Below are 27,890 nucleotides of genomic sequence, written 5' to 3' on the forward strand. Positions count from 1 at the left end.
TTGCAAATGGCTTGCTGCTTGAAGGACGAGCTCCTCTGTTCCATCTGCCTCAGCATCTACCAGGACCCCGTCAGCTTCGGCTGCGAGCACTACTTCTGCAGAAAGTGCATCACCGAGCACTGGAGCAGACAGGAGCTTCACGGAGTGCGGGACTGTCCCGAGTGCCGGAGGACCTTCAACGATCCCCTCCTCTCGCCGAGTCTCAAGTTGTCCAACATTGTGGAGCGCTACTCTGCCTTCCCACTGGACGCCATCCTCAACGCGCAGAGAAGCTCCTACCCCTGCAAGGACCACGAGAAGGTCAAGCTCTTCTGCCTCACTGACAAAAGTCTGGTGTGTTTCTTCTGCGACGAACCGGCGTTACATGAGCAGCACCAAGTAACGACTATCGACGAGGCTTACGAGGAGATACAGGTCAGTTATAGCGCTCGCACTCTGACAGCTCATTAGCAAGGATGAGGCTGACATTTTCTTAAAACCCATCAGCACTCTGCACCACATTCAGGCAGTTGCACTCATTCGCCCCGTGGGAGCTGCCCAGACAGTTCATCCTCAATCCTCTACTGCCACAGAGCAGCTCCACTGTAGCAGTTTGGGGATTTTGTGCTTTGCCCAGGAGTACTTTGGGTCAAATAGGTGCTAAGGAGTGAAACGCATCTAATTCAATTATTTCTTGTTGATACCCACATTACCTGGCTCATCTGTGAGTTCAGTTGTGTTGCATTCCCTCTCTGAAATAAAGTTTTTTCTTTTTTTACATAGTGAATTAATGTAAAGCCTGCCTTTTTATATCTGTATTAGTGTCATAGTTCTGAGGGTTTTCAATGCGTACATTATAAGTAGTCTCAGTGAAGGGATTTTAAGTGCACAGGCAGATGTAAAGTGTTTGTTGAAATGAAAAACTGATCCCATGAAGTTCAGATCAATAATGTGTTTCATGACAGTGACGTTGTACATCTGAGCTCCCTTAAGAAGCGTATGTTAATGTGTCATATGTGTTGACACTGAGTCATATTTTCCACATTAACAGGAACAGTTCAGTGTTTGCGTTCCTCTCTGTGTTTGGATAATTCCATTTCCACAGAGCCAAAATCCAATAACTGTGAAACAAAGCTCCTAATCCTGTTCCTTCTTTGCTCCAATATGCAAAGCAACACATTCCAGTTTCATTTAATGTCTCTCATTCCTTAAGTCTGCTGTTACCAATATACTGAGATCTGCTCTGTGTATCGTTAAAAAAAAATTTGGTTTCCAGTCTTCTTGGCAGACAGCAAGGTGAACTTTATGATAAGAAACAGACCAAATTGTTGATTGTTAACACTCAGCTATGCAGTTCTGAAGGGATTACACTCTCCAGTTGCAGCAACACTCAGACGTTGGACACATTGGATGCCTCACTAACATAATCTGTGCTTTAGTTTCACAGTTTTGAAGATTCATAACATTGAGTTTATTGCTATACTATCTTTTTTGCCGTAGGTCTACATAAAACAAAATGCCACAGACACTGTAAGTTTGAGTGTTACTTTAAACGTCCTCCCTTGCTGCAGAGACTGTATCAATGAGATTGACTATTCATTACACTCACCTCTTGCACCCTCCTGAAAGTGTATCTTTGACACTGGCGAGCTCAATTTGCTCTCTCTGCTCTGAATTCGTGAGCAGGTTCACGTGGAGACTGCAGCTGAATCATAAATTTGATGCAGAGTACTGAGAGAGAATTGATGGATATTTATATAATTTCTTTAATGACACTGAATGGCCAAAAGATTTTTGAGAGATTCTGAGGTGTGGTGTCGGCCTGATTGACAGCCGTTGGAAAAACAACAAAGCAAATCAGAATGTTGTATACTGAATGAAGAATTAGGACCTCCTTCTTTGCCAGAGCCACACAGATGTCCAGTTAAATGGCGATGTGAAGTAGACGAGAGTAAGCAGCTATACATCTGTTACTGCGACCTTCACGTTGACTGCAATTTAAATTGCGGGACAGATACTTTTCTTCCTTATTAGTGATCTAAACTGCTTATTACTCTGGATTCACTTATCTACCAGCAACATTACCGGTATCTTTGTACACTATGAGCATATGACCCATCCCACACACCCTTAATTCCTCTGTAAACTTAGTTATATGTGCTGCTTTTGTGTATTTGTATGTTATCGCATAATGTTTCTAATTATTTACACTTATTTTTCTAACTTCTTGAGCTATCTGATCTGATTTCTGTGATTTTTCTGTCATATTTCATTACTTTGCTGTTCTGACAACTGCAACTAAACAAATTACACAATAAATAAAGTCTGAATCTGTTCAGGCATAATAAAAAAACCCTCGTAAACAATTATCGGCACATAACTGAGTGAAACCAAAATGGCAATTCAGTCTAATTACGAGGCTTAATATCAATTGCTTTTAAATATTATTGGTTTTTAGGGATGTTTTGATTGGATTACAACCAATTAACTCAAACGAGGTAGCTGTGAGGAGAGAATTAAAACATAAATGACAAGTACAGTTAAATTAGTAGAATACATGTAAACATTGTGAGACTGTTTGTGGCAGTATAGAGCTACAGTGGTGCCCTTCTGCGTTCTGCTTTGACTATAGTTAACAGTGCTGTGAACATCAACGCCGCCCTCCTCAATTTCCAATCAGGCTATGCACTGGAAGCCTGAGAAAGGTCAAAACTGTGTAATCTTGGAGCAGAAGTAATTAGGCCCAGCACAAGATGTTTCTCTTTTCTTGGACACCAGTTTGTCCCTCTGCTTGAAGCTCTTTTCAAGGCAGCGTTCTGGTATTTTGTATTCTGGCAGGAGCTTTGGAGGCTTCCCAGATCTACAATACTGAAAGAGAGTATGAGCACACAGAGGCCCCGTCGGAAACAACCCTGTCCCGCGACGAACTTGGCACACTCTTCCTTTTTAGATCTACAAGTGGAGTGGTTTGTTATGTAAGTCTCATCGTTTTACCAGACAAACACAAACATCAGAACAAGGCAGCAGATGGTGTTGCAATTATTTTCTGTCAAGTTCGTTTGAGATTACAAAGTAAACTTCATCAGGAACGTGTCTTTCGTAACTGTGAACTTTGTTCTCTGAATAAGGAGCCCATGTAATTATTATTCTATGATATTTGTCAACTTTCAAGTTTACTTATTTCTTTTTTTCCGTCCCAGAGCTGACAGGAGCTGTGTGTCAGATGGAAACAAATGTGTGAGAGCTTCGCCCGCAGGCACAAACTGCCCTTTTAGCACGAGGCTCGACAATGCTTAACTAAAGTGCCAAAACAACATTTGAGGATGTGTTAAAATGCAGCCGCAATCAGCTCCAGTGTTTTGACTGTCTGGGCCAGAGGAGTGGATGCTGTTCCAGCTTGGTGACCTCTTTTCAAATAAACCTTAGTTTTTGTTGGGTGGGAAAGTTTGTAGATGAGGGGGGGGGGGGTGAAAGGTTTTGGTAGGGCGAGAGCCAAAGCTTGTTTTTGTGGGGGGTTTTTTGTGATTAATTTGTTCGACACTTCGGCACATGGGATTTGGGATTGGCGAAAGCTGTCTCTAATTCTATGATGCTTACTCCTCTGCCTCTGTTAGCGTGATATAACTTATCCTTCGTGTGGCTCCGACTCGCTCACATAGAGGGGAAGGAGAGCTTCTGCGGTCGGCTTTAAATTGACAGATACCCTGTCAAGAGTCATGATTTTGTTATGTGGGAAAACCCACAAATACACTGACGTCTGAGTAGTAATTGTTCACTTTTGCTGTCCATTCCCCAGCAGTGTTTGCTCTTAAGTTACGTCATCCTCTGTCCCCGTCATCCGTTAGAGGAGCCGGATGACACGGAATTGTCCTCCATCGCCCTGTTAATAACCCATCTATCTTAAGACATCAGAACACTGATGATTAGTGTGTTTCATAATCGAAGCCACTGGGATGACAAAATTACATTTCAACATCCACAGTACGCAAACCATGATGAAATACTGAAACATAAAAACGTAGTCTGTCGTGATCCAGCACTGTTGTGTCGAATTGTTACGATTTCTTTTGGTGCTAAATGTCATCACTGTCCATACGTCATGTCACAATGTTTATCATTCATGACTTATATTTTACATAAGCTTTAATTCACTGTTACAACACATTTTAGCACCAAAGCCTTTAGATTTGATTTACTCAAATGGACTAGATTCCCAAAAGGTTTAGATATACACACTCCTGTTATGTCATGGCACCACTGCTGTCAGTAGTGTGTTCGGCTGGCCGGTGTCCACTGACGATGCCAGCCTTTCGTTAGTCTGTGGCAGGCTGTAATCTCCTTAGCCTGGCATGTCACTCCGCTGACCTCCGGCCCGGAGTCTTGTTGCCGAGTTGAGAGCTTTACCTCCTGCTGATTTTCATCCTCCCGTAAACGCCCCTGCGGCCAAATCTGTACCGCACAAATGCGTCCAGCGCCCGGCCGTTGCAGGTTGACACACGCACATCTGGCAAACAGTCACCCAACACGTAATTGCTTGCTTGCTTGATATTTCTTAACACATACAGACATGAAGGTGGATCGTAGGAGGATTTGTCTGCGTCTTGACATGCGTGTCAGGGAGCATTTACGTGGAACTAATGCATTTTGATTTGGGGTTTTATTCCACAAGTCATATTGAACGGCGTTAAATACCATTTAAACATAATATTCAAGAGCAGAAAGCACTCCAAATGCAAAATCACAATTAAAATTAAAAATCTTCTTGAACTAAAACATTAATAAACTGAGCCACAATCAGCCCGCTCAATCTCCAGATTCTTAATACACACCAAGCAGTATCATCATTTTAATCCTCTGTCATTCTGTTGTGAGGTTATTTTGGCCCGTCAGTCTTACTTTGAACTTATTAAAATGAGGTTGGAACCAGAGAGCCAGACTTCTTATCTACAGCGCCACATCTTTCACCCTGTACAGTACGTGCTTTATGTTCTGGGAGATAATGCCGTTTCTTTTAGGCAACATAATTAATGGTGATGAGATTACATCCCTCCCTCGGTCATGCGACACTTGGAGCTCTGGCGCCATCTTAAATAGAGGTTGGAGCTTGATTGAAGCTGGCCGGAGCTGTGCACTTATTATCACACCACTATGACCTAAAGTTGGCAGTCAACTTCTGCGGAGGACAAAGTGGGAGCCACAGCAGCCTCTGTGCCTTAATTGTGATGATCGAGGCAGTCAGCGGGCCGTGTGCAACCACAGTAAAGCAGAGCTAGACGGACCCATCCGGCGGTCTACTTGCCCTCGGGAAGTGTTTCCACTCTACTTGACAGCGACGTAAGACCAGACAAGAAGAGAAATCAGACTGCAACCCCTGGTTATTCATGCATATTTGGGGACTTAACTTTTTTCCACAGAGTATAGATGGTATAGCAGTGGGCAGCTGTGCAGTCCTGCTGGTCTCATTTCGACTCAAGCCCACGCAACTGAGGAATTAAATGATTAGTGGTGTTGAGCTGCCCACACAGACCTGTCACTCAAAGTGTCCAGATGCACCTGTGTGCTGTCCTCCATTAACACCATTCTTTCACCTCCTTCTTCCTTCCTCAACGGACAACAAACAGACGGGTTAATCATGAAAACGTATTGTATTTTTTCTTGCCGGCCTCGCTGTATCGCAGGGTGGTGTTTTGAATGCATCCTTTTGAAGTGTTCCTCTGCTGGTTTAAAAACATGGCTGTCTTTCACTCTCCGACTGCCGAGAGCTCATTCTGAGCCTGCCATCACCACGCATGGCCGTACTGCTGCAGTAATGAGTCAGGCAATTTCAAGGGCACCCACGGCTGCCATCTCCCCTGTGGCTCGCCTCAGACTGCTCTCCTTTCCTCTAGCAGCTCCATCTCGCTTCTCGCTTACTCTTTTTTCTTCACCCCCCCCTCTCTCTCTCCTGTGTGCTGTCTTCTCTCTCGGTAATCTTCTTGTTTCGAAGATATGTGCTTTATTGAAAGCCAATTATCTGGTTTGGTCACCAATTCTTTTGAGGAAGCTATTTCCCAATTCACCCAACCCCCACCCAACCAAACAAATGAGTTTGTCCAGCTTGGCGGTCAGTCAGAGTGGTGTGGCAGAGACTGCGTTCATGCGGAAATGGAGCCATGGGGAAAGACGGGAACAGTCATGTTCCATTAGAGGAGTGCTGGCATATTATCCTCATCCAGAGAGAGGCAGTAGCTTGTGCTGCACTTACTACTGATTCCACTGATGATGCTTGAGGCAGGACAGAGCTGATCTGCATGTTTACTTCAGCCCATGCTGTTGTTGGATCAGCAGATAAACGGCTGCATAGATTGGTGAAAGTTGAGCTGCGTCCATCACTTGTGGCATCTTGCCTGTTTAGATGATTACTTTGGCTTTAGTTAAGTGAGTCAGATGTTGATACATCTGTTGTGCATTAGTAATGTTTATGTAGGCTCTCTGCACAGAGAAGTCGTTTTTTTGCAGTTTGACAAGTGTTTTCCAGCAAGCCGTTTTGAACAATGTTAAAAAGGCTAGAGGATACAGCTCCCTTTCTCAATTTAATTTAAGGCTGAGATGATCGTAAAAGGTGTTTCTCAAACGCATATTTACGAATGATACTCTGAGAAATGATCATAGACCAAGAAGGAACTCCACAGCTGCCTATACATAGCTAAGGGCATCTTTAGAAGCGCTTGAAGCTGTGTGTGTATATGTATATATATATACACAATTTTTTTGTGTGTGTTTTAGTGTTTTTTTTATGTGTATATATATATATATATATATATATATATATATATATATATATATATATATATATATATATATATATATATATGAATGAATGACACTAAAACACACACAAAAAAAATGTTGTATTTGTGCCAGTTTTTATTTCCATCGTCCTTTCCTTCTTCTCATCTACTACATGTGTCTTTGGCCGCAATACCACAAAGAGAAGTTTTCAGTCTCCATATCTTCTCTGCACGAATATCCCCAAAAGGCATTATTTTTTTCGAAATGTACTCAAAAATATACCAACATTTGAAGAGGTATGTTCTGCAGAAGTGTATTTTGTTTACTGTTGAAATATGCAAGCTACCACACCTCACTCTATCTTTGATTCATAATGAATCAATGCATTGTACCTGTTGTATGACAATATCAGTAGAACATGTATGTGTCTGCCAGTTAAACCTGTTGGTCACAGGGGTGCTGAGCCATAACTGGTCTGGCAGGCCGGAGAGGAAGGATCCATGGTGGAGAGATTTACTGGTCATCTTAGTGGATGAAAGGGGAAGTGCTGTCCTTAAAGTTTTGCAGCTTAAAGTGAGGCTTAATGCAGAGCTCGGGCCTCCCTAAAGTGAGGCAGATCAGCAGGGAGAGCCGTCTGCACACCGGTGACACCGCTATAAAGATTCAATAAATGAAAAAGACCAGCCAGAGAAAGATGTTACTTTTTCTCTCTTTGATGTAGAATAGCCTTTAAAAAGTGGTGAATATGAAACGAGGGTCTGAGGAAGATGGCTTTTGGGCCAATTTCTGAATTGGTCGCATTATTAAGGTTTTCCCTGCTTTATAGTTTCCTCTATGCCAGTGTGATATTCGGGTGGATGTGAACTGCTGTACCCAGCCGTTGCAGCCATGAGACTATGAGCCCTGCGTTGCTTGATTAGCTGGGGAATTAAGACAGATTACAGCCATTGTTCTCTGGGTTTGGGCAGAGCCGGACCGGGCTGTAATCTCCTGTAATTCCCTGCGTCTGTGATTTGCTGCAGATGATTTAATTAGACGTGCTGCTGATAGGAGTCCTCCTTTTCAGCTTCCAATCAGCCAGACTCGGGTCTGACCCGCTCTCTGAGATAACGAGTCGCTGGGAGGAGGAGAGAAGGAGTCTGAAGATGTTTACCTGTTAAATACCTCTTTTGTCTAAATGAGAGGGAGATGATTGATACAGGCAAGTGTTCAGTCTAGTTTTACCTTTTTAGAATTAGAGAAATGGTGCTACATTAACCAACATTTATTTGCAAAACATTTGTGTAATTATCAGAAGGAAAAAAAGGCTTGTTCAATATTCAGTTTTTGTGATTATGTATGAAAGAGGAAAACACCCGTTGAAAGTGAATAAAGGTTTTGCTTGGCTGCCCTGGTTTGGCCTGCAAAATGATTGATATCCCCATTAGCTGTTTTAAACACCATAACCCCTCAATTGCTCGTTAATGTGATGTATGGCCAATTCAATTTTCTCTGGCCAGGTAATCTTGGAGCTTGTTTATTTCCCACAATGCATTTAGTGTGCATCCAGGGTCAGGCTAATCAGTGGGAAACAGCCAGCTGTGTTGTCCGTCCTCACCCTGGTTCCTCCACTCGGCAGTGCTCCACAGTCTGCGCATTAACAGAGGTTTCCGGCTCCAGCAGCTGTTCACAGTTTAAGCATTTAGCAGAATCTATTATTGCTGTGACTTACACTAACTGCAGCTGTAAAACAAGTGAGCATTCGTAAAGCATCAAAATTGTAAACTGTCAGAAAGTATAAAGAGGGCTGTGAAAAGCTTAAATCAGGAAACGTCAGAACATTCGTCTTATCAGCACTCTCATATATTGAAGTGACAGAGAAAACTCCTTTTGAAATACAAGCCATGCCTCGGTGGCGGTTTAAAAGCAAAGAGGCAGAACTGTTTGGTTGGTTTGTTTTAATTGACTCGTCTCTCAGAAGTCTTTTTCTCTTCATTTTGGTTTTCCGCCCACATAAGTTTATGTTTTTGCTTCTTTTTTTTAAACGGCATCCAGAGTGATTCAATCTGAAAGCTTCAAACATTTTGAGCTTTTGTAATTATGTGATCCTGATTGGGGGCTTTGTTTCCTTTGTCTGTCGCCTCTAACCCACTTTAACTTTAAATGTCAATCACATAGTACAGGTGTTATTGATTTGCACCATATTTCAACACGGTAACAAATACATTAATGCTTGCATGATTAACAAGTTTTTGACCTGCAATGAAATGAGAAAAAATGAGACAACCAAATTTTGAATTTGTCTGCATTCAAAGAGACATTTAGTTGATCACATTGAGCAGGAGAATGAACCGAGGCCTTTGAGCTGTGTCCACTCCTCACCGGGCGATATGGAAGCACAGCTTTAGGGTTTGCTGACCAAACTAGGAGGAGAAAGAAAAGATTTATCTGCTTTCTTTGTTATTGTTGTTTAATGTGTGGCCAGAGATCCTCACAACAACTACCGTAAAACACAAGCGTGGACAAATGTGGATTTCACATTTTTGTGCATTGATATGTGGTAAAAGATGAGCATTTTCTCAAGCAGCTGTATTCGCTTCTGTTCCACTATCTTACATAGAATAGCTGTCTTTCTAAAAAGCTTAAAAAAAAACACACAAAAAACTTTCTGTCCATTGTTTAAGCTGCATCTACATAAATAAATAATGTATTTAACCCCAGGGGGAAATTTGTTTGTAGCAGCAGCAAAGTTACAGAGTAAACATACAAGTATTAAGTATGGCAAATACTCAACATATACAATAAAACAGCAGAACATATTACATTTAAGAAAATTAAATAATAAAGAAAATGCAAAGTGTATATACAGTGTATGTAAAGTAGTAAAATAGAAGTATATACAGTGAATATTCTACTGCTGTGCTATGCGTTAGATTTGATCAGTGTCACTTTGACAAAACCTTTAACACGAAGGCGACAACGACAGCTCCCATGTGTCATCTTGGTCGAAGTGACTAAATATTCAATTCTTTGTCCAGCACAGGAGTAGATATACAGTACATTCGGCTGGGAGCCCAGTGAAAACAATTTACAATAGAAAATTGAATTGTCTGAAGCAAGTGAAACAGAAACAAGCTTTTAAAAAAGTGAATTAACTTGTCTCTCTATACTGTGGTTGTATTGATTAATAATGTACCCTGTATTCTTTATTTTCTGTTTGTTTGCACAGCGCATAGTACTTTGCTGGGTATATGGCTTTGGTTTGCCTATTATTAGGAGTAGATCAGAGAGTGTGTTCCTGACAACTGATCTTTATCATATTCAGTATATCAAGTTTTGGAAGGCTGTGTGGATTGAAACTGGTCAATACAGCACAGCATTAACTGTAAACAGATACATATATGTTGTTCCCGCTCCATGCTCGAGTTGAACCTTAATTTTAAGTTGTTTTTAATATGATGAGCCAGGCTTCAATATGTAGATTTTTGGAAATCATCAGGGGATTTATTACCATGCAGACCTGACTCAAGGCTATACTTAAAATCCATGGACCATAACTGCTAGTTCTGCAGAAACAGCCTGTTATTCCATTGACTTGACAAAAGAGGCATACATTCCAAATATTTATTTAATGTCAGGGGACTGCGTGGATAAGAAGCAGTAGCACACTTTATTTGGTCAGAGCTGCTGGCGTGCTGTAACAAACACGACTGAAAACACACAAGCTGTAACCGAAGTTAGAGGCAAAGTAGAGGCAAACAAATCTGTTCATCCCTGCCGTGTGGTGCTGACTGACATGCAACCACAGCATGTGTGTTTTTTTTACAGGGTGATTTGTGCGCAGGGCACATGCTACTTGTTGTTATATTAACAACATGTTGACTACTAGAGGTTTGTCTAATCCTAAAAAGCTTTTTTTTTTTAAAGATGACACAAGCTTTTATTTGGTTGTGGAGAAAATCTGCTGGCAGTTAAACATATCCAAGGGTCATTTTCAGGGTGTGTTTACCTAGTGTGTCCTCAGAGTGAAGTCAGTGTGCAGTAGGAAAGAGACGATGGTGTAAGCAGGAAACGCAGGTCTCTGTGGCCGTGTTGTTATGCCTGCATGTGAGTTTGGTTTCTGCACAGCGTGGTGGAGCTTTCATTTATAGCTGTTTAAACTAGCAACCTGACAGAAGACCCTTGAAAACTAGAAAAGGCTAAACTGTATAAAATGTTGGTGTGCTCGCTGCTGAAATTGTGTATATCCTTCAACAGACAAATTATATGGAAAGTTTTAGAAGTTTAATTTTTCAGACTTGGCTACAATCCTGCATGACTCACTCACTCACACCAAATTGACTGTGTGTTTCCTCAGTTTCGTTGTTGCCTATTTTCACTCTCGTAGCGTTTTCACTCTCGTAGCGTTGCTGGTCTGTCGTACTGGAGAGCATTTATGCTTTTTGTTTGTTTACAGGTTTTGTGTGGACTTCACAATAGTTGTGCAGAACAAAATAAGCATTAATACGAAAAGAAGAGTACTCCGTTTTCTGTCCATTGCCCTCCTCAAAACCGCAAACCGTGACTTCAGCACACTCGCTGAAGTCGCTAATCACTCTATTAATAGCTTGCTTACTCCGCATGTCGGCAGTAATAGAATAAAAATAAAAGAATTTAACTGTACAACAGCTGCTATTGTAGACAACAAAGTCAGCAACGCCTGAAATAAGTTATCCATGCTGAATTAACCACTTGTAGTTGATCGGAAACCCCAGAGTTTTCAAATTTACGGTAGCGTTTTCGGTGCTCTAAAACTCTGGAGTAGTAGGGATAAGCAAAAGATATGCGGAAACGTAGTCGTTTGGATGGTGCCTAAGTTAAATCAAATCAAAATTAAAACAATGAATACTTTGTGGACAAAAGAATGACAGCTTCCATGAACATTTACAGGTACCGTCATTGCTTGGGTTCTTCTATATATCCGTTGAGCTGCTTATCTTTTCAGAACGCTGAAGCCAGTCCCATTGGGCAAAAGGCGAGATGCAGCCTGTATACATGGACACATAGAGGCTGTTAACTTAACCTGCATGTCTCTTGACTGTGAGGAAACCAGAGCACCTGTCAAAAACCCACGCAGGCACAGGGAGAACATGCCTGGCTAATTTTCAGGATACAGTCTATCCCAAAAAAGTCTTTCACACAATATTTTCTGTCTTAGAAATTCTCTCTGTCCAGCTGTTACAGACATGTCTGAACTCACCCCATGACCCTCAACTCTCCTGTCGAGCCCTGACTTGTGTTGGGCTGCGGGCATACATCAAAAGCCATTCCTTACAGGAACAGGAGGGTCCTGACCCTCGTCTCGAGACATATGGAGACAAACACACAATACCACTTGTAGTTCTTGAACAGAACCAGGATGTTCCGCTTTACTGGCTCTCTGTACACAAAAATAAATAAATCTGAAAAGGGCTCATTTCACCACATGCAGGTGGAGCTTCCAAATATAAGCACTTCTTAAACCAGTTTTACAAATGAGCTCATGATAATTATAGATGTTGGTGATTGATGGGAGAAACTTGTGCTTTTCTTTTGCATAGTATTTCCCAATAGGCTTAAAGAAGGTACATGTTTGGTATGTGACATTGTTTCACTGGTTGCCTGTTTTGGTGATGTATAGCCCTCTCCGAGATTAGCATCTCGTGCTTGACAGGGTTGATTAATAGCTCTTCAGAGATGGTTGCTGTGATGAGACTATTCTGAAATGAAATATTAGGCCCGTAAGCATTTAAACAGTCGGTCTGTCAAATACATTTCCATCTTCAGGTGCAAAAATGTTGTATTTACCTCCAGACTCATATATAAATAACTATGAGATTGTTCTGCTGAAAACAAATGGTGAAGCACTGAGTGGCTTCTGTCGAGCTGGTGACTCTTTGCAAACAGCAGGCTCGCTCTTATCGTGCGACACTTCTCAGATTTCCACTCTAGTGCCAACAACAAACCCCTTGTTCCTCTTAAATGGCTTGTCTTGTGCTGTGTAGATTATCAAACCTAATGCTGGCGGCGCTGAGACCTGTCTGTCTTTCTTTAAATCATCAGACATCCAGCTACTTCACTTCCCTGATGATGATGATAATAATAACACACACACTCTGTTTTTACTACTCCCTTTAGTGTGTGGACTCAGTAGACCTTTGTCAGCAATTCAAACACCATGAATCTTTTTTATTTCAAGGATGAAAAAATATAAAAACAGACGTACAGATTTGTTGTTTATTTTCCCCTTAGCTACTCATGTTTGGTGTAAAACATTTGCATACTCTGTGCCCTTCCTCGCTCCAGGAAGTGGAGCAGCAGCCTCCGAGCATTCATCATTTACATGACGTGCCCTATATTCACAGGACTGAAGGAGGCAGCCAGCATCCGTACTTCCAATAATCCCCACTGCTGTTACCAAACATTTCCTGTAAAATAGATGTAGTAAATGTGGGGGTCATTTGGGATCTAACCCAGGCTCAGTCACAGCAGACCTGTTTCATTGGTTCTTACGTAGATATTTATGTCAAATATTCTGCTCCTTGGTAATAAAGCTAGATGATGAATTCACCTTTTTGTCTTTTCAAGTTGTTCGCTAAATTTACCTAATTCGTATTGAACAAATTAGTAATTGAACTATAATCAAGAGTAGATCAAATAAATGATGAAAATTGGTCAAAAGAAATGTATTGATTAATCTTTAAATTATTTATCAAGCAAAAATGACAATTTGATGCTTCTTTCACTTTTTGTTTTATCATTGTAAACTAAATATCTTCATTGTTTACGTTAGGTTCTGAGATTGACTAACTGGGTCACCAAAAAATGCTTATCACAAGTTCCTCGAGCCCAAGGTGACCTCTTCACATTTCTTGTCAGTCCAAAACCAAAATAAGTCAAATGTACAGGCATGCCATACAGTGAAATGCAGCAAATCCTTACATTAGAGAAGTTGGAAACAGAGTTTGGTATTTTTTGCTTGACATTTAATTCAAGCCATCAATAGATTATCAAACTTGTTGGCATTTCATTTTATATCAATGAATTAGAGGCTTAATGTCTTCCATCAGGCCAGAGCTGAAAGTGCCACAGCCTGTCTTGTGCAGTAGATCACACACGCCGGCGTACTGTACAGACTCTCTCAGCCGGCCTCGGTCTCACGAGGACAGATGTTGGAGGTCTGTCCTGCAGCCTTCTGAGCCAGTGCAGCGCAGTCAGCTGGCTGCCTGCTCTGCTAGCTGAGCTGCGGCTCCAGGGATGCACTCGTCCCCCTGGAGAGGCTGCAGGCTCTGCTGATGCTAGAGGAAACACGGCTGTGGCATGTAAGCCGCAGCTTGAGCTCAATTTGATGTCTTGTTCCAGATGTGCCCGAGTTTGCAGCATTGAGGCAGCATTTTTGTTTTTCTGCGTTTGTTTCTTTTCACAAGTATTTGTTTTGGTTGCCTCCTCCCGGGGCCGGAAGGGGGGCAAGCAGCCGTCACACCAGACAGACAGGTGAAACATTTTTGTGATTGGTCTCATATATAATGGGCTCTGTTCCGAGAGTGATGACTTGTGTATAAGAAATATTTTGAAAGGCTGCACGCTTACACAATGTGTTATATTCCCAGAGGTTGTTGGTCTGCATTTTGAGTTTGTGCTGAATGGCAGTCCTTGAAAGAACAGTGTGTCAGAGAAGAGAGAAATATAATATGAATACAACAATCTAGTTGTGACATCAGGAGTTGCTGTTTGCTTGTTGCTGTTAGCTCATTCACTGTGGCAGTGTCTTCATGCTGCACTAGGTTAGTCACTGAGTGTTGTGACCTGTAGACCTGTACGGGGACAGGGTAGTCGGTTGTCTCCATGTTTCATCGGGACAACCTGTTGATGAGTTCCATTTGTGTATTTTCACTCTGAGCTTCTGTATTCCAATTAGAAAACACAGCACTTTGAAGTATTCCACTTCCTTTTGGTCTACTGGCAGATATTTTATCTTGGCTCTCCACTGTTTTCTGTTTTCTTTCTCTTTTTTAAAGTGCCATGTTTACTTTCTGCTGAATCTAACAATGAAATGAGGGTTGATGTTTCTTCTTTTCTCAGCCAGGACTCAATGAAATCTTACATGGTTTAGCAGGAGTGAATATCAGAAAATGTTACAATTAGAAGTAAGTCAAATGGACTGACTGTAAATCATTGATTGGACAGTTTTGGTGATGTCATTTTGCATCATTAGTACATGTGCCTAAGATTATATCTCGCAACGTATATAGATAGTTAAGTATGTTTATAAATCATAATGTAAATAGATATATGTAGATACGATTATACATCATAACATTTATATATGTATGTAGGTATGATTATATATCACTATGTATAGACATTGGTAAGTACGATAATATATCATCACTCATATGGATATAGATGGGTACGATTATATAACATAACGTAAAGGTACGGTTATATATCATAATGTGTGTGTATAGGTAGGTAAGATTCCATATTATAATGTATATAGGTAGATAAGATTATATATCATAACGTATATAGACAAGATTATATATCATAAGATACATAGATATAGGTAGATACGATTATATATTATAACTTATAGATATCGGTAGGTACGATTATTTTTTTTTTTTTATATATATATATATGTGTGTGTAGGTAGGTAGGATTTTGTATCATAGTGTGTGTGTGTGTGTATATATAAGTAGGAAGGTAGAACCAGGGGATGCAAGAGAGGCATTGTGTATCATAATACAATGTATGGATAGTTACTTTGTGGTCGCTAAAGTCACTTCATTTGCGAAGTGTTGTACAATGACAATAAATTAACCTTGAACCTTCAATAAGGTATAAACACTTTTCATGAATAAAGTCAATGCATCGCTTTTTGCCTACAGATGGGGAGAACTCTTTCTCAAAACTTAACGATTAGCAGACTGATTTAACAGCAGTGTAGTAGTTTTTAATTTATGATAGAATGACGGCTACTATCACAAAAACCTGTTGTGTACCAAAGTCTGACCCCAAGACACTACTTGTCAGCCCGTTATTCAGGACCAACGCTAGCGTTCGAGCGATGATTTCACGCCACAACAAAGCACACCAGATGATTGAATAGAAGTGAACCAAGCCGGTTCGGTGTGAAAGCACCTTACTGTGCTCTGTCTACAGATTAATATGAAGAAAACATTTTGAGTTCTTGCGTGTGGGTGAACACTTGTGTATTGCTTCCATGTAATATCTTGATGGCCTTGGATGTCGTTGATTCTGCGACTTCGTTCCTGAGTGAACTATCAGGGTGTGGATGACATATGTCATACCCGGTCCATGTTGCATTACAACAAGCACATAAAGCTCACAGCGACGTGTGACGGCTTCAGTGTGTTCACTGCTTTGTCATTGGCTGGTGTCCTATTTACCCACCCTGTCAGTTACCTGACAGAATTACACCCTCAGCTCGACGAAGGTTATGCCAAACTGTCCTTGTGAAAATCACTTGCAGTACATTGAGTTATTGTGGGATCTTTGGGGTGTTTGAGTCCCTATCTAATGATAAACAGAAGAAAGAAAGTCCTCTTTAATTATAAGTCTAAGTAGTATATTGGGCATTGTGTATGTCCTCCAGTCAGGAGATGAGTTGCAAGTGTAATTTGTTATTTGTTTATTTTTTCCCTTTCATCATTGCATGTGAATGCAATCACTGGAAGCCAGTCTGTCTGTGTGCAAGGGGAAGTGTTCCATCCTGTAGGCTTTTTATTATTCATACTGTGGCACTGCATGTTGTTTTGTTCAATCTTCTCCGGGGCTGGCCGTTTCAAGCCAATAACGCTCTTTCAATCCTGAACGAGCTGCTGAATATAATCAAGCTCGCAGCTGTAAGGAAAGTTTGAGGAATTTTAAGCTCCATGCACATTTTCAATCTTGCTGATAGTCTATTATTTATTCATATTTTTACTCGTAAATATCTACTAGCGCTGCTAACCTGACAGGGGAGGAAGAGGAAGAAGGGAATGACAGCATGATGAAATGTATTTTAGATTTAAAATCCCCCAGCCGTGACCCCCATTTCCTGCAACTTGATGTCCTGGGGAAATGTCATGTCAGACTTGTGTTGGCCAGATGGGATGGACAGGAGAGAGACGTCTCCGCTCACAACACAATAACACACAAACACCCTGTCAGTCTTTGTTTCGTCACATGATGAAGCTTTTCCTCGAGATGCCAGTGAATCACATTCAATTCAGATCTTAATGTCTTGCCCTTGTGTAGTAATGGACACTACAGCTGTGGCTTTTTTCCCCTCAGTTTCGGCTATATATCATCACAGAAAATCTCCCATCTGTGGGATTCTCAAAGGACAGTGTTTGCTTCCAGGAAGATTAAAGAGGATTATGTAATAGCACATTATGGACGAGGTTTAGGGCCTTAAAGTGTATTCAGATGGTCTCACCAAGGCAGATTTTTTTTTTGTTTCTAAAATGCAGCTTTGCCTGCTTGAATTCAGTTTATGGATATTCTAATTTTAGCGACAAGTTGTCTTCAGAGTGGATGTATCCAGTTTGTTACAAACTGTAATGCAGAATACAATTCAAAACACCCGGACAATGTGAATCTATAATGTATTGTAAGTGTATTATTATTTTGGGTTTAAGTAAGAGTTCCCCCCTGTCTGACCAGTCAGTCAGTCAGTCAGTCAGACAATGAGCAGCAGGAGAGTGGAGGAGCATGTTTTCTCTGCCAGTCTGTCAGTGTTGGTCCATCTCAGTGTGTGGGAGCGGCCTTTGACCTGCTGCAGACAAGCGTGTAGCGATGAGGCGGAGAGCCTGCTGAGCCTGCCGCACTCCTGTCATTAGCATGGAGAGTCACGCTCCCCCTCTGCACCAACCATTGTTTTCCATTGTTTCTGTCCTTGAGAGGAAACATGCTTCACGTTCAACATTTGCTCCTTTGTTCATTTTGCTGCTAATCATCGAGGTCACACATTTTCTGATGCGTCACAATTTTTTCCCTCTCTACACTAACCTGTTTTATTTTGTAAATTGTTAAATTCTTATGTATTTTTTCTGTCAGTGGAGATCTACTCTGGCATTTCTTTCAGCCCGGGAGCTGAATGATGTTTGCTTTATTAGCCGCGCTAAGCTGACAGTTCCATTTGGTGGATTTTTGCTGCAGTTAGTGTTCATGGGAGGTGACACTGTGTGACACACGGGTTACATGAGCGGAGAGACCAGCTCCATGGTGGGGGTTTGAAAATAAATGAGGCTAGTCCCTGGTTGTTCCCGTAGTTTCAGTTTTCTATTTTCCCCTCAATTAGAGCAAAAGCAATAATGGCATTTTTACTGCCGCCGGCTTTTTTTATGACTGTGGCTTTTGTCCAATGCAAACTTTCAGTTTAGTTTGCAGCTGTGTTGTATATAATCATTTGTACTTTTGGCCCATTTTTTTATTTACATTTTTGTAATCTGTCAAAGTTATCTTTTGAATGTAATGGCGTTCTTCCCTGATATTTTTTTTTTCCCTTACCACTTTTATTAGTGAGAAGAAATCCAGACAGATATTTACTAGAATGCTATTTTAACACCAAAAAGATCTTCAGGTTGTAATAGTCTGGCACCTTATCATATGCTTATCAGACTCGCATCAGTTTTACAAGGGTCAGGTTCATGATGCAGTGTATTCATTGTATTAACAGAAGTTAGTACACCCCTCCCTACCTTGAGCCTTGTACTTGTACATTTGTATAAACAAGTCTTTACTTAAGGAAGGGAATGTGCTGAACTACTTCTATCCTAAAACCTAAATTTGAATGCGCCGGTTGTTGGCACATGGGACCTGCACAACAACTCTGCACCATTTGTGACAGCAGCCGTCCCAGGCAGCTCCTGCAGAGCTTCTTTTCTGCCTTGGGGAGACTTGAAGGTGGCTGAGTGGTGCAGGTTGTGCCAGCATGTGCCTGACTAGAGATGAGACCCAATTTTCTCCGACACAGCCCAACATCTCCAGAGATTGCATTTTCTCTCTTTCATATCTTGCTCTCCATCTGCCTTGCTTGTTTTGTCGCTGAGACTTCAAGCTTTGCTGCCTCATACCCGAACAAATTATTATATATACAGTAAAATGAAATCCTCCAAATACATTGTATGTATTCTTCTGTTTCATTAGATTGAGCTCCTATCATCAGTTACTGACCTGTTGTTTGTTGTGTTGCAGAGGGAGATGAAGGAGCAGCTGGCCACCCTGCAGGACAGTGAGAAGGGCCACACTGAGGCCCTGCAGCTTCTGCAAAGACAACTTACTGAGACCAAGGTACCAAAAGAGTTATGCTTTAAAAAATATATATATTCTCGTTTATAGAGCTGCACCAGCAGCAAATAAAACCCGCTTCACTATCTATATAGTTCATAAAAATGTCAGAAGATTGTGTAGAATGGCCATTACAATTCCTAGAGCCTCAGGTGAAGTCATACTTTATCCCACAACATTGAAAAACATTCAGTTTATAACAATACCTCCAAGTTCCAGCTTCTTACACAAACTATCAATTATATACAATATATATAATATTCATATTCAAAATGGAATTATTTTGCATTTTCATCTAAAAAAACATATTTAGTGAATAACCAATCACTAAAATTATTTCTTTCAATAAACTGATCACCTATTACTTAAAAAAATAAATAAATGCTAAAGCATCCCAAAGCAATTTAGGATGTCTATTGGTCATTATTTTCTAACATTTAAAACAATTATGTCAGTCATACCCAAACGTGTGGATATTTATTCAAATAAAATATCCATGCTTGAATCTTAAACATCCAAATGAGATGGTAATACTGACCTTAAACATCCAAATGAGACAGGAATACTGCCCTTAAACATAATACTGACTTAGTAAAGTTAGTTATTATAGAAAATGTCCGAATGAGCAGGAAACAGACAATTCTGTTCAACGTGTACAGTCTTTCCGTCACTGATTTATAAATCTGTTCTTCCAAACCAATTCTAATTAACCAATAAATTCCGACACATAAAATTGGTTTATTGAGCGTCTGTTTGATCTGGATACCTTTTTTTTTTTTCTTCTTTTTTTAATCGGGGAACCATGAGCATCCAGTCAATGTCACCCCTCCACACATGTACGTCTCTTGTCTCTCCTGGAGTGACATTGAAGCTACTGACCATGGAAAGGGTCTCTAGCAGATATGATGGTTCAGTCGTCAGCGTTATTTTTCATTTAGGGAGTACATTCATCTTTATCTTGTTTTTGTACCTGCTGTCCAACGTCGCAGCACCACTCTTTCTTTCTGCCAAAGAGAGCCAGTCCTCATGCATTTCAGCCCGTCCATCGACTCGCTCCGACTGCTAGAGGTCGGCCTTTCAGCCGCCCCCACTCCTCATTGGAATTGAGCTGATCTCATTAGATTTGCATCCATTTGCACAGAGTGCTCTGCCTGGAAGGGAGCCGCACTGTGACTACATTGATCTCTGATGTGTTTAGGTAGCTGACAATGAAACGTCTCCCTGCATTGCCTTATCTTGCTAAATGTAATTTTTCTTTATCGTTTTTACCTGATTCTTATTAAAGCAGTACTCCAACTTTGCATTTCTATCACGTTGTCAGTATCGAAATGTAGAGTAAAAAATCAATGTTGCACAGCCAGAGATATTGTCCGATTTATTTTGCACATTCTTCATCTTTGTTGGTGCCTGGCCCCTACATTACTGTAAAGTATCCTTAAAATCCCGGGTGGTTATGGGAAGTGAAAGTCCAGAATGCAATGAGTTATAATTAAGAATTATTTAATAAAAGGTTGATCACAAAACAGTTTTATGCATTCTCGATTGAGGCCCTCTCTTTTCTCATGATTCAATCTGTCCCCCAGTTACCTGCCGCCTCCGTGGTCCCTTCCAGTCTCACGCGTGTTGGTTTATATCAGACATTCACAGCGCTTAAGGCCCTTTCATTGGTTTCGTTCTACTATAACACCTTGGCTAACATTCTTTGCTCTTTGGGCCCGCAGCTTCAGGGGCGGAGCTATTATTCTTCTTCTTCTTCCTGTACTTCAAAAAGTCAATGTTCAGCTCCGCCGCCTCAGGCGAACAAGAGAACTACAATTCCTTAAAGTGACAGTTCACTGGCTCCAGGCAATATGCAACTTTGTCTAACATCTATTCATACATTAATCATTTTACAGTAATAAAAACAGTGACAAATTACAATACAATTATATATCCTTCATAATAATATCCCTTATTAATTATCATATTTCATGCATTGTAATGTACACATAAACATTTCTTTACTTTAATTCACTTCACTGTGCAAGTCTAAATTTGACCAACTAAGCTTAAAAAACACTACATTACCCATAATGCAACTCCACCGCTGACAGTCAGAGATCCATGTGTGTTTATAGTAGCGGTTACTGAAGCCTCAAACAGAGATGAGGAGGTACTTCTATCAAACTGCACACCCCCAGATTTGTTTTTAATTTTCAAACTTTTAGACTTCAGCCACAATCCGATGCGGACTCAAGTGACATCATTCGAGGCAATTTATCAGATTTCGCTCAGCTCTGTTTGCAGCCCACAAAAGGCTTTATAAAACATTTGCACATATACAGCAGCATGCCTCTAGACATGCAAACAGACTTTGATGTGTTAAATCCCTGGCTTCCCCTTTTATCTTGATGAACGAGTTGCGTATCCGTTTCTTATACTAATATTGAGATGAAATCACTGCAACTGCAACAGCCAGGCTGTCTCTTAAACTAAATGTGCCCGCCTTGCACTCTAATTTGGGTCCATGGCTCGTGTGTGCTCTGGGCGGTTGCTGTCTGAAGGATAGACATTGTGTCCTATGCACAGGCCCACTAGGGATTCCCTTGATGATCACATGCTTCCCTGTTAGGTAGCCAGCCTCCTGTCTCCAAGGGCTGCAGACACCCTACCCTCTCAGTGCCTCACAGCCTGCTGGGCCAAAGCAGCAGACTGATGGAGACTGATAGCTGGGCTGTTGCAGTCCTCCTCTTCCTTCTTCTCCATACCATCGGTTTTCAACTCTTAACTAGGTAGGAGGGCTGCGATACAGCCCACCTTAATGTCATAGCTCTGATGCTTGAAGAGAAATAGTCGTTTGAAAGGTTTCCCACAGGCAGAGGGCGGACACCGCCCCTGGTCTGTGGGAGAAAAGGAGGAACACGCCTGCTGTTTGAAGGATTGATTGAAATTTTCGGCAAGTTTAATTAAACCTCAGATCACAGCTCCTAAATCCTGAAAAGATCAGAGGAGTGGTTGTAATTCCCAACAGAGAAATTAAGCTAGTTTCTTCTAAATTTCTTGTTTAGATAATTGTATCTTGTTCTGAGCTGCTCTTTGATGTGCTTGATGTCATTTTATTCTACAAATACAAGTTCAACTTTTTCAGTAAAGCGATGACTGTTTAGGACAGACAGGGAAACTATGAAAAAAAACATATGCTTCTAATTTAAAGGCTTATTCTGTCTCTCTGACACTCCGATGATTCATTCTCTTTAATGTCCAGTTTCCCATTTCCCCTCTTCAGTAACAAATCAGTTTCTTCTGCTGTCGCCTGCAAACTGCTCGGCTCTGCCTGTAATAGCTTCAGCTTCTCTATCCGGCCTCCGGTCTGGTAATCGGAAGTCTTCACAGGCGGGATGCCCTGTCCTGGTCCTCTTTTGGGGTTATTTCTGTTACAGTACACTCTTGTATGTTTCTCCTTATTAAAACAGTGTAAAGCTACTTTATTCTCTTAGTGGAAGGTTGTACACACATTGTTCTCAGAGAGCAACCTTAAAATCTATAAAAATTGAATCAATGAATTCATGTTAATGTCATATTAGCACAATTTAGAGCACTTTGTAAGACCTTGAATTACTGACCCATGTCTAATTAAGAGTCAGGCTATTGGGACTCAACAAACCCAGCTAGCTATGAATTTCTGGCTATTAATAGTCTGGCTGTTTAAAAAAAAAAAAAAAAAAAGAAAACCACCTTTTTTTTCAGTCCTCAGCCAAGAGTCTGCGTGCAACCATCGGCGACGCATTCGAACGTCTTCACCGCTTCCTGCGCGAGCGTCAGAAGAGTATGCTGGAGGAGCTGGAGATGGACACGGCCCGCAAGCTGGCCGACATCGAGCACAAGATCCAGCGCTACAGCCAGCAGCTGCGCGATGTCAAGGAGGGCATCCAGATCCTGCAGGAGCGCCTCAACGAGACGGGAAGGCACGACTTCCTGGAGGGAATAGCCGTCACATCTGAGAGGTGCTTCACCTGCTCTGAGTTTGCTAAAGCAGTCCCAGTATCTCCACTACAGTCCGATAAGAACAAAAATGTGGTTGTAAACACATTTGCTTCAAGAAGGATCAGGTTTTTATCAACTCTTGAAGTCTTACATCAACATTTTAGCTAACCGTCAAATATGTTCTGTTATAGTTGTTATAAGGATTTTATCTCTCAGCATGTGTGCTCTGCTTATGCAAAATGTAAAGTTGCTTACATTTTGGAGAAAGTACAGATTTGAGCAACAGCATCAGATTATCCCTGAACAGATGGTGCATTAGGCCTAAAATAAACCAGCTGTAGTGTTTAATCTGGGAGGGGTATGTGAGGACGATTTAATTGAACAGTTTAATATCTTTGAGGAGATTAATGAGGTTGAATATAGAGCTAAATGAAAAACATTTCTGTTATTATTTCTTTGAAACTGGAGGAGATTGATATGTGTGAGAAGAGATTGTTAATGTATGTAAATATATTGGACAAGCTGGTATAATCAATATACGTTTCACTTTATCTTTCAAAAACTGAATGGTACTTAAACATTACAGAAACAATGTAATAATGATGTATTTTTGTTCCCTGTTGTCTGACAATACACCATAATTAACTTAATGCACAAATATTTACAGTAAGGTCGCCTTTTCAGCATACTGCACCGTTATTTTCAGGATCTCAACGTGATAAGCAACCCACTCAATATCTTCTGAACTCTGGACTACACAAGAGTGTGCTGAGTGATTCATGTGGAGGTTCATATTGAATCTTTTTGTAATGGCGTTAAAGCTGAACCCCCCTCTCACTGATGCATTCATCTCTGTTGCTTGAGATTCATGAAGCAGTTTGTCAGCTGTTCAATTTCAATAATGCCACATTTCAAAGTCACAAACCAGAGTATTACTCGAACCAGAGGCAGCGTTATTAAGGAAAAAGCAGCAAATTTGATTTTTGTTTTTCTTTCTTTTTTATCTGTCACAGGATTAAAGGGAAGATACATGAGACCAATCTGACATATGAAGACTTCCCGACATCCAAGTACATGGGGCCCTTACAGTACACTATATGGAAGTCTCTCTTCCAGGATATCTCACCAGGTATGTGAACATGCCTGGAACATGAGATTTATGTTACGCTGGTTAGTCAATATACAGTGTGTAATTGTATATTGGTATGGTATACTTCTTTTTTTTCCAGCTAGATTTAGAAGAGAAGATCGATACCACTCTCATGTGTTAAATATAGAGCTGCAAGCCGATCAGCTTAGCTTATCTTAAATGCTGGAAACGGGGAAACAGCTAGCTAGTCTGGCTCTGTTAAAATGTAACAAAATCCAGCCCCTCTCCAGCTCACACTTTATATCTCCTGTGTTTATTCTGTGTGGTTTTACTCAATGAGCTGATGTATTTCTAGGCCATGTGCCCATTTAAAAACCATTAATTGCTGTCTCTTTAGCAAGCTTTAGAGATGCTGCAGCAGGATTTTTTTATGTTTGGACGGAGCTATGCAAGCGTTTTTTCAGTCTTTATGCTAAACTAAGATAACCATCTTCTAACTGGCTGTAGACTCATATTTAATATAACAAACAGATGGGAGAGTGGTACCAGTCTTTTCATATCACGGTCACTCGGAGAAAATTATTATATTTTCTAAAGTGTAAATGGACTGTACTTGTATAGTGCTTTTCTAGTCCACTCAAAGCGCTTTAACACTACATGTCATCACCCATTCATACACTGATGGCAGGGGCTACCAAACAAGATGCCACCTGCGTATCAGGACCAACTAACATTCATACAACATTCACACATCGCAGGCACAGCTACAGAAGCAACTTGGGGTTAAATGTCTTGCCCAAGGAAAGGACACATCGACATGATCACAATTGAAGGACGACCCTGCTCTACCACTCAGCCACAGTTGCTTGCCTAATGTGTAAATGTTCCTTTAAAAACAGGTTGATTAACTAATTGTACTTCAGTAGCTGAATGTGTGACTGAGAAACAGAGTGCAGGGACTGATCGCTGAATTAGGATTGCTGGGATGCTTTTTATTTTCTCCTCCTCTGACAAAAAATGTTGGTCGGACCTGGAGGGCGGCGATGCCCTTCTGTGTTCGTCAGGGGCTCGAGGAGCTCTTCTCCCGCTGCCATACAGCCATCACTCACTCCCGGGAGATTATTTAGAATAATGTGCTGAGGTATTTTTTTACTCCCGCAATCAGTTCTCCCTTTTCAGCCCGCTATGGGCCCCCTCCCTTGACTGGCTGCCAAATGGAACAATTGGTTACGATCCATCATCAGCGGTTGCCTGAGACGAAATAAACACATTCCTGCCATCATCCCTCGCTGTCACTGATGGGTTAGCGAGAATAACTACCAGACGTTGTGCTTCGTCTTCTTATTTTTCACTCTTCTCATGTTCAGGAAGGAGAATGGTTTCTCCGCTGATGTGTGTACGCCTGCAGGTTTCTCTGTATGACACAAAGAGGCACTCAGGTTATGAAACTTTAATGACTTGATTGTAACAAACACTGGAGATGTCATTGACTAGAGAAGGCATTGTCCTGCCCGCTGGCCGGGCGCCAGTTGTTTCACTTCCCTTTATCTTGATATAAATATAGAGGAACTGAAAAAAAATCCCTTCCCCACTCTTTCCAGAGAGCAAAGAGAACAAGCCGTTATTGTTCAGTCTGGTTTGGTTCCCTAATAAGCAAACATGGGTGCCGATTCTCCCTCCCTAAAATCACATAACCGGACAGAAAAACCGCCTCCTACGGGCCTGGAGCCTGTGGAGCGATCTGGAACAGCTCCTCCCATCGCTGTAATTACTGCTTCACTGTATTATTTGCACTCTTCCTGTGGTCTGATATTGTGCCAATTGAGCTCCACCATCAGCCTCTGGAGAGCACTTGACTTTGAAGACTCTAGTTTATGCATGAAGGTAAAACAGATTATATTTTTTTTTTCCTGAAATAAAAGTTGAGCAGCAGTCAGTGGCGTCGTATGATAACAAGCCATCAATCCTCTATTACCACAGGACACGGCTTTGATCACCTTCTCAAACTCCAGCTAGAAACTATGCACAGTGAGGCGATCCCTCCAGAGTAACCTGTTTCTGTAAAGAGAGAATGCTGGTCTTTTTTTTTTTATGTGATTTTATAAATGGTGTCCTGTGGTGGGAACAGATTTACTGCTGCGTTCACGCTACGAGCAACACAGCAACGGGCGACATAAAGCAACCAACTCACACCCGCTGTTGCTGTGTGACGGACGACACAAGCTACAAAAGAAAAAGAGCTGTTCACAATTTTTTCAGTGCTTTTCAATGGCGAAGCATCAACCAATCATATGTTTGTTTTCCCCCTGTTCCGTTCCATCTTCCCAGTGCATCTTAATGACATAACTACGTGAGCAACACATCAATGGAAAATTGCAAAAATAGCCGCTTTGTCGCTACCTCAGTCACTTGTAGTGTGAATACAGCACAAGGCGCATTTTGTAACGTCCCCCACCAGGTAACTTCTGGCTGGGGGCAATTGTTGCAGAATTTCCTCTGCATCTGCACTCTCCCCATTTTTCCTATCAGTCTATATTGTCAAAACTATCAGATAAAGGTAAAATGCAAAGACAGTATACATTTTTTTTTTTTTTTTTAAAGGCAATTTCTCAATGCTTCGAGCACCGCAAATCAAATGTAATTCGCCTCCACTGAGTTCCTGTGGCGCTGATATGACAGGCAGATGATTTACTGGACTAAAATAGTTTATAGGCTTCATGACTGAGAGTAGACGGGAAGAAAGCATACTCGTTTTTTTATCGATTCCTTGATTTTATTTCCCTCCGTAGTCCATGCTACGTAAGAAAATAAAACCAAAACTATTTTTTTAGTGTCCTCCTGGTCAAAGTATTTTCAGTATATATTTTTCTCTGGGAGCATTTCAGAGATCAGTTCATAACCTTGACCCCACCTCTTCTGTAAAGTGCCTGAGCAGCTTGGATATATTTACTTACCGCTTCAGCATAAAACTGTTCACACAGCAACTGCAACAATAAAGACAAATGAGGCTCTGAGAACGACACTGCAGTCCTTCTCACTTTTCTGTTTGACCAAGCTCATTTATAACATATTTATGCGTTTGTTTAGTTTGTTCCTTCTTACTTGTATGCATGACTGGCCTGTTTATCTAGGCTGACGGTTTTCTCCAAGATAAATGCTGACTCTGTGCTAAAACTGTCTCGTCCTCAGTGCCAGTAGCGTTGACCCTCGACCCCATCACAGCTCATCAAAGACTGATCCTCTCAGACGACTGCACCATAGTGGCCTACGGGAATCTCCATCCACAACCCTTGCAGGACTCCCCACGCCGCTTTGACGTGGAGGTGTCTGTTCTGGGCGCTGAAGGCTTTGTGTCGGGCGTCCATTACTGGGAGGTGATGGTGTCGGAGAAGACCCAGTGGATGATCGGTGTGGCCCACGAGACAGTCAGCCGCAAGGGCAGCATCCAGATCCAGCCCACCCGCGGGTTCTACTGTATCGTTATGCACGACGGCAACCAGTATAGCGCCTGCACCGAGCCGTGGACCCGCCTCAATGTAAAGAGTAAGCTGGAGAAGGTGGGGGTGTACCTAGACTACCACAAAGGCCTGCTCATCTTCTACAATGCAGACGACATGTCCTGGCTCTATACCTACCGGGAGAAATTCCCCGCCAAAGTCTTCCCCTACTTCAGCCCGGGCCAGAGCCACGCCAACGGCAAGAACGTGCAGCCGCTGCGAATCAACACTGTACGCCTTTAAGAGCTGCATCAACGCCTATGATCGAAATGGTCCTGACAGATAATTTACAGGAC

General features: G+C 41.4%; 1 protein-coding gene across 1 annotated transcript; it reads left to right on the top strand.

The window, feature by feature from the left end:
- Nucleotides 1-6: 6 nt before the first annotated feature.
- Nucleotides 7-27,837, top strand: trim62.1 (tripartite motif containing 62, tandem duplicate 1; the record flags this gene model as incomplete). The annotated part of the gene is made up of 5 exons (XM_079217811.1): nucleotides 7-414; nucleotides 18,952-19,047; nucleotides 22,771-23,027; nucleotides 24,021-24,136; nucleotides 27,287-27,837. The coding sequence occupies 5 exons, from the start codon at nucleotides 7-9 to the stop codon at nucleotides 27,835-27,837; spliced, it is 1,428 nt and encodes a 475-aa protein (XP_079073937.1).
- Nucleotides 27,838-27,890: the final 53 nt, after the last annotated feature.

This window comes from Taurulus bubalis, assembly GCF_910589615.1.
Source record: "Taurulus bubalis genome assembly, chromosome: 5".
In the NCBI taxonomy this organism is placed as follows: Eukaryota; Metazoa; Chordata; class Actinopteri; order Perciformes; family Cottidae; genus Taurulus; species Taurulus bubalis.